This window comes from Egretta garzetta, unplaced genomic scaffold, assembly GCF_000687185.1.
Source record: "Egretta garzetta isolate BGI_Z169 unplaced genomic scaffold, ASM68718v1 scaffold439, whole genome shotgun sequence".
NCBI classification, from domain to species: domain Eukaryota; kingdom Metazoa; phylum Chordata; class Aves; order Pelecaniformes; family Ardeidae; genus Egretta; species Egretta garzetta.
The window spans coordinates 2,358,248-2,369,657 of NW_009260803.1; the positions used below are offsets into that span (position 1 = coordinate 2,358,248).

At 38.1% G+C, this 11,410-nt stretch overlaps 1 protein-coding gene across 2 annotated transcripts in view; it reads left to right on the forward strand.

Annotated features, from left to right (window-relative positions):
* Positions 1-159: 159 nt before the first annotated feature.
* The window catches only part of TRIM23 (tripartite motif containing 23), a 21,108-nt gene continuing 9,857 nt past the window's right edge, over positions 160-11,410 (forward strand). For both annotated transcript variants that reach the window (XM_035902275.1, XM_035902276.1), the window contains exons 1-5: positions 160-243; positions 663-825; positions 9,085-9,206; positions 10,111-10,389; positions 11,010-11,192. In XM_035902275.1, the coding sequence (XP_035758168.1) occupies positions 232-243; positions 663-825; positions 9,085-9,206; positions 10,111-10,389; positions 11,010-11,192 (759 nt within the window). In that variant the 5' untranslated portion in view covers positions 160-231. The remainder of the gene's footprint in view (positions 244-662; positions 826-9,084; positions 9,207-10,110; positions 10,390-11,009; positions 11,193-11,410) is intronic.

Below are 11,410 nucleotides of genomic sequence, written 5' to 3' on the forward strand. Positions count from 1 at the left end.
GGCCTCTGTGTGAGAGGAGAGGTGGCTGCCTCCGAGGAAGCATAACGCCTGGGCTCCCCAAGGTGGTTAGCCGACGCTGTTGTCTTACGGATTGTCGGGTGTTTGGTTTTTTGTTGGGTTTTTTTTTTTCCTAAATGACGATCAATTTTGCTTTTTATTAGTGGTTTAAGATGCTCCGGTCCCCTGATGTTTGTTCCTGCTACCTCGATGCTGCGTTTGTTAGCTTCATAAATGGCTAACTTGGTATGACTGACCTTTTTGTGCGCACCAGCTATGAACAGATGCTTTCTCCACCGGCTGATAGTCTGCTTTGGCAGGGTCTTGCCCTCCATTTCCTTTTTCTTGTGAGGATGTTTCTGCTTATGTAGTTGTGCTGCTTGCCCAGTGGGCTTTTCTTGTGGCAGTGCCTTAAATGAAGTGGGCAAGAACTACTGGTGATCGGGTGGGATGCTGAAGAGTTAAAAAGCCCTGTTCATGTCTATTTATTTTTTAAATATGATTTGTATGATTGTTATTTGTGTGTGCAAAGCAAAATTAATGACTTGGCCTATCTGCTGTGATTGCAGGAACTTCCGCAAAATAAACTGTGCCATACGGCTCACTGTATGAAGCTTTGCTTTTTTTATCAGCTCAGAATCAAATATGGTCTTTTTAACTTACAGGTTCTTGAGTGTGGAGTCTGTGAAGATGTATTTTCTTTGCAAGGTGACAAAGTTCCCCGTCTGCTTTTGTGTGGCCATACTGTCTGCCATGACTGTCTTACCCGGCTTCCCCTTCATGGCAGAGCAGTTCGTTGTCCTTTTGATCGACAAGTTACTGAACTAGGTAAGAAAATGTAAGTCTAAAGTTCTTAAAGCCTGTCAGCTAAGAATGTCTAGAAGACAGTGCTAGATATAGATTCTTAATGCTCCACTTAGTGATAATATTTCCAAGTAGTGAATGTGCAGTGCTCCTCTTCATTCAGAGAAGCTCATAGCACTGTTAAGCAGTAATAGAATAGGTATCTTAGAAAAAGAAAGTCAAGATTTCATCTTTATTTTCTTGAACCTGGGCTTGTAAACTTTATACCTTAAAGTCTTTTTGTACAGCTGTATTTACAGAGGGACTACTCTATTTTAAACCAGTGTCTCAGGGTTCCTGAATTGGTATTAGTTTCCTGTTGGCCTAAACGCTAAATAAACAATGCAATTAAATAGGTAGCTTCTTTAGCAAACGGATTTGTCTGGATTCATGATGAAGCGTTGTAGAGGGAAGTACCAGTGATAACAAACTTTTTAAAAATGCAGAGTAATTCTATATATGCAGTAACTGATAATGGCCGGCTATCAACGGGAATTCCCCTACTGTAGGAGTGTCTGCAGACAGTATTTGAAAGGATAAGGTGCAGCTTTTATCCAACAGTGGACGTTTATTTTAGGCAAAAGATGACACATGCTCATAATCCCTTCAGAACGGGACTTGCCTATTCAAAGTAGGGTTACAGAGAAGACAAATTATCAGAAGAATTTGTACTGAGAAGAACTTGTTAAAAGAACTGGCTCCAGCAGTTTTAGATAGCACGGGGGGGAAAAGCTCTTGGAAGGAGGAGAATCCTCAGAGAAGGAGTAATCCTTGAAAGAAATGTTTAAATATCAAGTTCACTAGAATAAGAATTACTTTGCAGTCAGAGAATCTGCTAGAATGTAGACCAAACTGACAGGAATATTAAGGCAGTCTGGGGGATGCTTCATGGAAATAGGAGTCAGGAAAAGAAATACCAGTCTCATATGAAAGAGGGGTTTGTTTTCTGTGGGGAGGGAGGTGGCAAGTGTGAGAGTCATGAATGGTTACCAATCTAGAAGATGACAAACAAAAACCAACGATTTGTTTTACTTCTTATCTATGACTGTACAGCTACATGAGATTTCTTAAAGTATGCTTTAAAGCACAAGAGTCAGTCCTGCTATTGTGAAACATTTCTGTCCAAGACTAGTACTTTATCTTGTGAAGTAAAAGTAGCATTTTTATTATGATAGGGAGCTTGTCACTTCTTAGTTTTCATTGTGCATTTTTTTCCCCAGGCATCTGCAAGTATCCTATCATAATTTTTTGTGGGTTTCAGGTTTAACAAAAATGAAGCTTTATAAAAACATTTAAATTTTTTTCATCTTGCATAATACTGAGGAGCTTCTGATGAAACACAGTGAAATGTTATTAAACTTGTAAGGCTCCTCACAGATAGGAAGAGGGAAGAAAAGCTTCAGCTCTTGTGTCTAGGATAGTAGACTTGCATCCTACTGGCTAGTGCTAGAAAGAAAGATGATATGCTGTGACCAGCAGTTGCTCAAAAAACTGATAGGTAGAAAATTTTAGCAGAACAGCTTGAAAGTAAAAATACTTCTGTGAATAAAAATGGTCTGTCTGGTGATCTGAGGCAGAAGAGGGTCATAGCCACTTTTAATCTTACCAGGTCCATGAGAACTCTCTTAAGAAATACATGCTAGAAGCAGTAATAAGAATTATGTGTTTTGTGGAGTGCAGCTCGTCATAGCTCCTCTTTGAGGCATCTGTGCATTTGTTGTCTTGCTCTAATTACCTAATAGTTACTGCTGTGCCTGTAGTTCTGTTTCCATCTTAGAGCTTAGGAGTGGAGCTGGGAGGGAGGCATGGCAACTCTGGGCCCAGGGAACTTCTCATCCTTCCCTCCCCTCCATTTGAGGGCATATGAGAAAGTAAGCTCCATTTTCATCCATTTCTGCAAATTGCAATTCTACCATTTAATGAATTAGTCTCAGGAAGCTGTTTAGTATCTAAATCTAGATTATGGGATTGCTGCCAAGAAAAAGTTCTGTTGAAAGAAAAAGCTGCATTATCAGGGTATAAAGCTACCTGTGTTGAATAAAGTTCCTTAATCAGTAACTGTGGAATTTACAGATGCTTTTGTGGGTTTCAAGTTTAACAAAAATGAAGCTTTATAAAAACAGATGCTGGTCATTTCACCTATACAGTTCAGCAGATAGACTTGCTTTTTTTCTGTTGCTCTTAGTACTAAATCACTTAATCCTGTATTTGTCCAAGTTTTCCCAAGGAATCTTGGGAGCTTTTTGGAAGAAATACTTGAGCATCTATATATGTATAGATAAAGCTGTATTTTCTCCCTTCTGAAATGTACACTTGGTTTAAATTTACTGGCCTGTTTCTTCTACCCCTGCCTTCCCATACAGTTTTTTATATATATATATACACACACACATACATATATGTACTTTGTCAATCAGGATTTCTGGAAATACGGAATCTGCAAGTGAAAATTGACAACACATCATTTACATGCTTAGCAAAATATTCTAATAGTTCTTAAAGTCTTGCTATGAGAGAAAATATTTAGTAATGAACCAGCATGATTAAAGCCTGCCCAAACTATATTACTTTGCAGAGTAGACTAAACATAGATTTTTGGGAGGTTTTTGAGAGTTCTTTAATGAAGTTGCCTGTGATTAATCTTCTAGTGGAGAATTTTAAGTGAGTATGTACATGTTGGAGGTATGTGAGCTGTCTAGTGGTTATCTTCAACTGGATTAACATTTTTTGAGCAAAAAGATACAACGGAAAAGCTTTTTCAATTTTCAAAACTTTGAATCCATATATTCTGGAGATGATGTTGACTCTGGCAATAAATCTGTAAAATGGTCTTTGTAGAAGAGACTCCTCTTGAAGCCTTTTCCTAAAGTATCTTGATTTTGGAAAAGAAATTAATCACTTCTTGCACACAGCTTTCTTTCTCCTTCCTGCATTGGATTAGTGCGTTGTTTTTTGTTTTTTTTTAAATACGTTGACCGAGAGGCTGTCAGAAAGGATGTGCTTATACAATCATAGAATCGTTTAGGTTGGAAAAGACCTTTAAGATCATCAAGTCCAACTGTTAACCTAACATTGCCATCCCACCACTAAACCATGTCCCTAAGCACCTCTTCTACCTGTCTTTTAAATACCTCCAGGGATGAGGACTCAACCGTTTCCCTGGGCAGCCCGTTCAGCGCTTGACAACCCTTTCTTATGTAGCAGCTTTGGGGGCTCTGGCTTTTGACTTTAGCTGAGCAGCTCTACTAGGGGAAGTCTTTAACAGATGTGGCTCAGGTGAACTTTCTCTGCCGTCATCACATTACAGGGCTAAAACTATTTTCCGTCGTTAGGACTTGTTGAACTGATATATGCAGGTGTTGGCATCCTTCATGGAATACATCCCATTGGTATTGTTTACATTTATATATTCTCTTGCTAGTGTTTGAGTCCTAAGATAAAAACTTCAAAACATTGTGCAAGAAAATGTGGCTGTAACATAACATTCTCTCAGCATTGTTCAGACATTTAGACAAAAGTTGCTCCTTTACTCCTTGTGTTATTTATAATCCTTTTGCAGACAAGCTTCATGCTTTTGGAAATTACATTTGTATTGTTGGCTCAAGTCGGTCTTAATATCGTTAACTCTGTCCCTATCTCATTCCTGTCTGACACACTTCCTGCTATTCATGTCTTACTCTTCTTTCGAGAAGAGACAGTCAGATTGTGTAGTGGTTTTGTAATGGGCACAAACATCCCTTGTAAGCACAAGGATGAGATCACTAGACTCTTTCACATTTGTGACCAAAGCAGAATTTGAGCTAAAGTCCAAGAGATTAAATAGATGTATTTACATGGCTCATCTTTTAGTCTTTTAAAATATAAAATAAACACTTGATTGGATGTGTTGAAAATGTGTATGTTTAATATATAGTAATTTTATAGTAGGTTTAGAGTAAAAAGAAGCAAAGTAGCTTTTTCTCAAATACATAAACTTTATGGTACTTACCAGTGAAATGTGACATGACTTTCTGTATGTTAATACATGTTTTATAGGGTGCTTACTGGTTCTAAATTCTGTTTTAGTAGATTAATAGTTGATATGTAAGCTTTGCCTGTTTTTCCATCCGTGTCCAAGATCAACAGTGCACTGACAATGTATAACATGTATTAGCAAATCTCAGCATCTATAATAAAAAGTTAAAGGAAGAACATAAAAGCAGTGTAAGTTTGTTTCTCCTGAGAGTTTGAAGTTATGACCTGCAAAATAAACATAGAGTAGCTACAGACGTATCTTTTTCTGTACTTTTGTGTTATTTGCATTTCAGTAAATTAGTTCTGCTTTTGACTTTTCTGGCTTGGCTTTGTCTTCATGCTAGACATGGAACAGAACTAACACCATCAAAAGAATGTAAACTGAGGAGAGTACGTCTTAGTTTTTTTGGGTTTGTTTTGTTGGGTTTTTTTTAATAAGCATATTAAAACCTGTGAAAGAAAATACATTTATAAGAAACTCCATAATGATAGAACACCTTCTTCTCTCAGCCTTATCCAATGTTTGCTTAAAGGCTAAGACAGTATTTACTTAAAGGCTAATTGCTATAAGCTATGTCATAAGTAGGCTTATCCTTTTGGTATATATACATCCGTATATACTCTACTATTAATGGATATCTGGATTAGTGGCTAATCTGGAGATATGAGGTCCACGTTAGTATCAGTAGTCATTATACCGCTGTGTTGTGAATGCGAGTATTTTATATACTGTAGCAACTGAAGGTTGTGCACAGCCAGTTTGCTACAGGACAGTGCTGTTCTAAATGCTGGAGAAGAGAACCATCTAGCCACTTTTCTGTCCTTTGCTTTCTGGGAGTTAGTTTCCAGAAATCTGCCTAGATACAGTGTCAGCAAATCCAGACTCCATTTACAAACTGGTTTGACATAATTTAGGCTCTGAAAGTTGGTATTGTGCTTTGTATTTCTTCAACTTGTAATAAGAGGTGACTCTTCCTTGCTCTGTGTTATGAAACACACTGTGAACCTGCTAGGAGTGCTAGAGCTAAAAAATACCTAAGCTCTGAAGTCAGAATATATCAAGGCAGATGACTGTGCTGGTGCTAACTGTAATTGTGGAGGACCAGAATATAAATTCTGTAAACTCCTTCAAGTTCTGTGGCAAACAAAAGTTAAAATACTACTTCTTTTGTTCACAGTTTGTGGAGTGCACTGAGCTTAGACTGGATGTTGGTAATGCTATCTGTACCAGAGAAGGCTTCCACTGTGGAGCTAATAACTGCAGAGAGCACTGACATGCCATTGCTTTATACCTAACTTCAGAGTTACTAAGTACCTTGATAGGCCCATTTCCAGAAACAGCAGATTTGCTAAAATGAATGACTCTCTGTTTAAAAAAAAATGCCTACCAGTAAAAGACCAATGTTGTTTTGTACCAGTTGAGGGTGTTCGAGGGAAGAATGATTGATATATGCTCCCATTTATAGTTATAGAAAAACATTCATCCATTCATCAATTTTTCTGTTCTCTGAACTCTGCCTTTTATCTGTGAGGCATTTAACTTCTGTTTTGAGTTTGGCCACTGAGAATATTTTGGTCAGTGGTTTGAACTCTGTGGAAAAATGCCTAGCAAAGAAAGTTTCATGTAGCAAAACTGGAAGCTACACAAAACCAATAAGGTATACAGTGTGGCTCTGCTGGTTCCTGCTCACATTCCTCCTCGGAGGTACCATAGCATTGTTGTCCTCGCTTTAGCCAGCTGTGGCATGCACCTCTTGAAACTTCGTTCTGCTCCTCTTGATGGGAAAACAGTTGGCATGTGAGCATTCTGGTCTTCCACGTAATTGTGTTATAGAGTTCTGCTCTTTGAAACAGTACTGCAGGAAAAATGCTGTCAGGTAGTAAAAACACTTGCATGTATTTCAAAAAAGTTTTGAAGGCTTAAGATTGAAAGCCAGTCTCATTTTTCTTGTTTCATAGCTCTTGAAGTAAAAGAAAATGTTGTGGTTCAAGCCCAGTGGACAGCTCAGTCCCACACAGCCACTTGCTCACTCCCCTGCAGTGGGATGGGGAGAGAATTGGAAGGGCAAAAGACAGTTTAATAGGTAAAACAAAACCTGTGCACACAAGCAAGACAAAACCAAGGAATTCATTCACTCCTTCCATGGACAGGCAGGTGTTCAGCCATCTCCAGGAAAGCAGGGCTCCATCATGCGTATCGGTTACTTGGGAAGACAAATGCCATCATTCCAAAAGTCCTTCCCCTTCCTCCTTCTTCCCTCAGCTTTTATTGCTGAGCACAATGTCATATGGTATGTTATATTCCTTTGGTCAGTTGGCGTCAGCTGTCCCAGCTGCGCCCCCTCCCAGCTTCTCATGCATCCTCAGCCTATTTGCTGGCAGGGCAGCATGAGAAACAAGAAGGCGTCGATGCTGTGTAAACACTGCTCATCAGTAGCTAAAATACAGGTGTGTTATGATCACCTTTTTCAGTACAAATCCAAACCATAGCCCCATACCAGCTACTCTGAAGAAAATTAACTCAATCCCAGCCAAAACCAGTACAGAGAAAATTAATGGTAGTAAGCCTATCGCAGTTAATCAAATACAACTTTCTAGATGTTGTATATGGAGGAGGACCTCTGATTCTGTGAACTCAGTCCTTGAAAATGGCAAACATACCATTTGAAGAATGTCTGATAGCATACTACTATGTTTTTTTTTCTTTTATATATAGCAACTCCACTGAGAAGTTGCTAGGTGCTTTCTGTATGAGATGTAAATGACTTTTTCAGAGCTCTCTCAAGAGCACAGGGGCAGGCAATTCCAAAGTGTTGGAAGTCAAGTAAGTGGGGCAAGAAGGATGTCTTGGCTGAGCAGGGATCTTCTACAACTTAGGCAGAACAGGAAAGTGTACAGACATTGGAAGCAGGGACGGGTGACATGGGAGGACTACAGAGATGCTGAGAGATATTTTTCAAATACCTGAAGGGAGGGTATAAAGACGACAGAGACAGGCTTTTTTCAGTGTGTCTAGTGACAGAACTATAGGCAATGTGCACAAACTGAAACACATGAAGTTCTGCCTGCACATAAGGAAACAGTTTCGATTGTGAGAATAACCAAGTTCTAGCACAGGTTGCCCAGAGACATGGTGGAATCTCCCTCCTTGGAGATCTGCAAAAGCTGTCTGGGCATGGTCCTGGGCAACAAGCTCTGGATCAGGGGGACTGAGCAAAGTGATGTCCAGAGGTCCCTTCTAACCTCAACCATTCTGTGATTCTGTAATGACTAAAAAGTAATGATCCAGTGCTCAAAGATGATGTGTCATGCCTTGGGGCACCTTTACCTTGCAACAGAGAAAATGTCTTCAAATTTATGACAATGATGCTGGGAAAAAAAAGTCAAGGGATAATTGTTTCTTGGCAAAGCAATTACTAGGGTTCTCATACGCTACGTGGCCTATGCAGATAGCATTTAGCAGCAGCCACTGGGATGCAGTTCTGGGTTTGCTTCTCATCACATTGTTTCATGTTGACCCCTACAAAATAAGGACGATACAGGAGTAGACATGGATTACTACTTTGTTCTAGGGTGTATAAGATACCTTCTTTTTTGCTGTATCAAATAGCATTGTATGTGGGTATGTTGGTTTTGACTGGGATAGAGTTAATTTTCTTCATAGTAGCTAGTATGCTAGTAGACCACATCAGTGTGTCTTTTTGAATATTGTTTTAACTCTTCTTCAGGTTTTTACTGGACTGAGATCTGCAGTAGGTGATCTTGTGATTCAGGGAATGTGAGGTTTGTCAGTGTGAATTCTTCACAGCTTCTATTAGTACAGTAGAAATGTTCACTGTATGTAGTTATGCAAAATATTAATTTTTAAGATACACACTAGAGTTTGTGTGTTCCTTGTAGTCTTTAGTTGTTAGCTATTGCAGATTATTTTACAAGTGTTTTTACTGAGTTTTTGTAAATTTTTAATAACCTTGGCATCTTCTTAGTGTGGAAAATCTGCATAAATATTAAATAGTTCCCTGATGGAAGGAAGGAAGAGGACGGAAAGGTAGTGTGAGCTTACATAGAAAAAGTGGAAGTTCTATCTCACTCTAGTTAATATCACTGTAGTTAGTGTGTCTTTAATATTTGTCAGAATCTCAGCTGTGGTTTGTGGAACTTCTCATGATGGTATTTGCTTGAGGTTTTTCTTCCTCTCCTCCCCTTCATTTAATTCTTCCTCAAAAATAGGAGATTCTGGTGTCTGGGGCTTGAAAAAGAATTTTGCTTTGTTGGAACTGTTGGAGCGGTTGCAGAATGGACCTGCTGGGCAGTGTGGGACAGCAGAAGAAGCCATTGGTCTATCTGGAGAGGTACTGAGTTTTAAAAAAAGCAAAAAGTTTCTTACATTTGCTTAAAGATATCTCTAAGTAGGAAAAAAAATGAAAACCAGTTCTTTGCCAAATGTAATTTCACTAATAATGCTGTTGTTTTCTTTCAGTATCTGGTATTAAGGCTCCAATTAATTGCTTTGTCATTAAATGCTAATCTGTACTGACTAAAGCAGAAAATAAAAAGGTATTGCCAAGCATGCATACTCTTTTCCTCTTTTTTAGGCTTTTAAGATTTTTAGAAAAGGTTACTCATTTGGCTGTTTTAGCTCTAGTGATTTAAGGACAGTTTTCTAAAAGTTCTTAGCAACTCTTCCTAAGGACTTCAACTCTTCTTCTCAAGTAGCTGCCTTTTATAGTAATTTGCCATCACCACATCATGTGATAGTACTCATTATCAAAAATAGCTGCTTTAGTCATTTCAATATTAACAACCAGTATGCAAAAAGTATCACGCATTGCCATTCTGGGAATAGGTAACAGTCCTATTTGTCTAATGGTGGTTTGTCTGAAATGTCGTAATTCTTTGCTCTGTAATGACTGCTTTGGAAGAAATGACTGGAGCCTGAATTACTTCATCCTCCAAACTGTTACAACTTCCATGGAAGTTTGGATTTATAAAATCACTGAACACCTCTAGAATAATTTATTGGAGTTGACTGCAAAGGAAACTGACTTTTATTTTTTAAAAATTTATTGACAACTTAAAATCAAGTTTTCAAAGTAGTCCAAATATTTATTAGTGTGTAACTTTAAAAAAAAAAAAAAAAAGCCTGTTTTCAGGCTTATATTCGTGTCAGGTTTTCTGATTTTCCTCAGTTATTGGGATTAAATGTTACCAACTTCAGTTTTATCTCTTTTTTTTTTTTGTGTGTGTGTGTGTTAGAGTATCATTCGTTGTGATGAAGATGAAGCCCACATTGCATCTGTATATTGCACTGTTTGTGCCACTCATCTGTGTGCAGACTGTTCCCAGCTTACTCATTCTACAAAGACACTAGCGAAACACAGGCGTGTGCCCCTTGCTGATAAGCCTCACGAGAAGACCATGTGCTCCCAACACCAAGTGCATGCTATTGAGTTTGTTTGTTTAGAAGAGGGCTGTCAGGCGAGTCCTCTTATGTGTTGTGTCTGCAAAGAATATGGGAAGCATCAAGGTCATAAGGTACTGCTAATAATCCGTTTCTAGTTATGCCTTGGGGTGGCTTGCATAATTATTTATCCAAGTAAAGTACAAAAGATTATCAAGAAAGGATGGTAGATTCTTGATATGTCTTTATAGAAGTAACTTCATGCTGTTCTTTCATTTTCTCTTCATTTCAGATAACTGCAATGGTAAAATTACAAGAAAAAAATTATTTCTAAGACCACAATAAGTCATTTATATATTAAGGTGGACAGTCCCTTTATCTGATGCTTTTCTGAACTTCTCACAGCATCAAGTCATCAGTTCTGAAAGTTGTTACCATCACGCAAACACTAGGTTCACCAACCTGGTGCAGTTTAACCACCCTTCTTTTTTATAATTGGTTATGGTAAACAGGCAAATGTGTATGTTTACTTGTGTAATTGCTAAATGCCTATCTTGGTCTCAGCATAATCTGTAACTCCTGATTGCATTTTAAATTGCAAGAAGGCTTTAAATTCTTAGTTGCCTTTCCTATATATGTGTGTGTATATATACACATAAACACACACATATATATTAGATATGTAGTAAAATAGAAAAGATGATTAAGGAATATATTTATGATTGATCTTTGATCTGTTGCTTTTAATTAATAGCATTCTGTCTTGGAACCAGAAGCAAACCAGATTCGTGCATCCATTTTAGACATGGCCCACTGTATAAGAACTTTCACAGAAGAAATCTCAGATTACTCCAGAAAATTAGTTGGAATTGTTCAGCACATAGAAGGAGGAGAACAAATAGTTGAAGATGGAGTTGGAATGGCCCATACTGAACATGTATGTGTTTTTCTTCTCCCCCACATTCACAGAATATTTGCTTTTTGTAATAACCAAGATAAGGAATTTCTTTGAAAATTATACATATGTTTTATAAGACAAGACCTTAAGTTCTTATTTCTACCAAGTTGGTATTAAGGCTTAAGCCAGCAGACAGAGGGGAACTTGTATCTATTACAATGTTTTTTAGGCTACATGAGAATAGGGAGGCAGTAGGG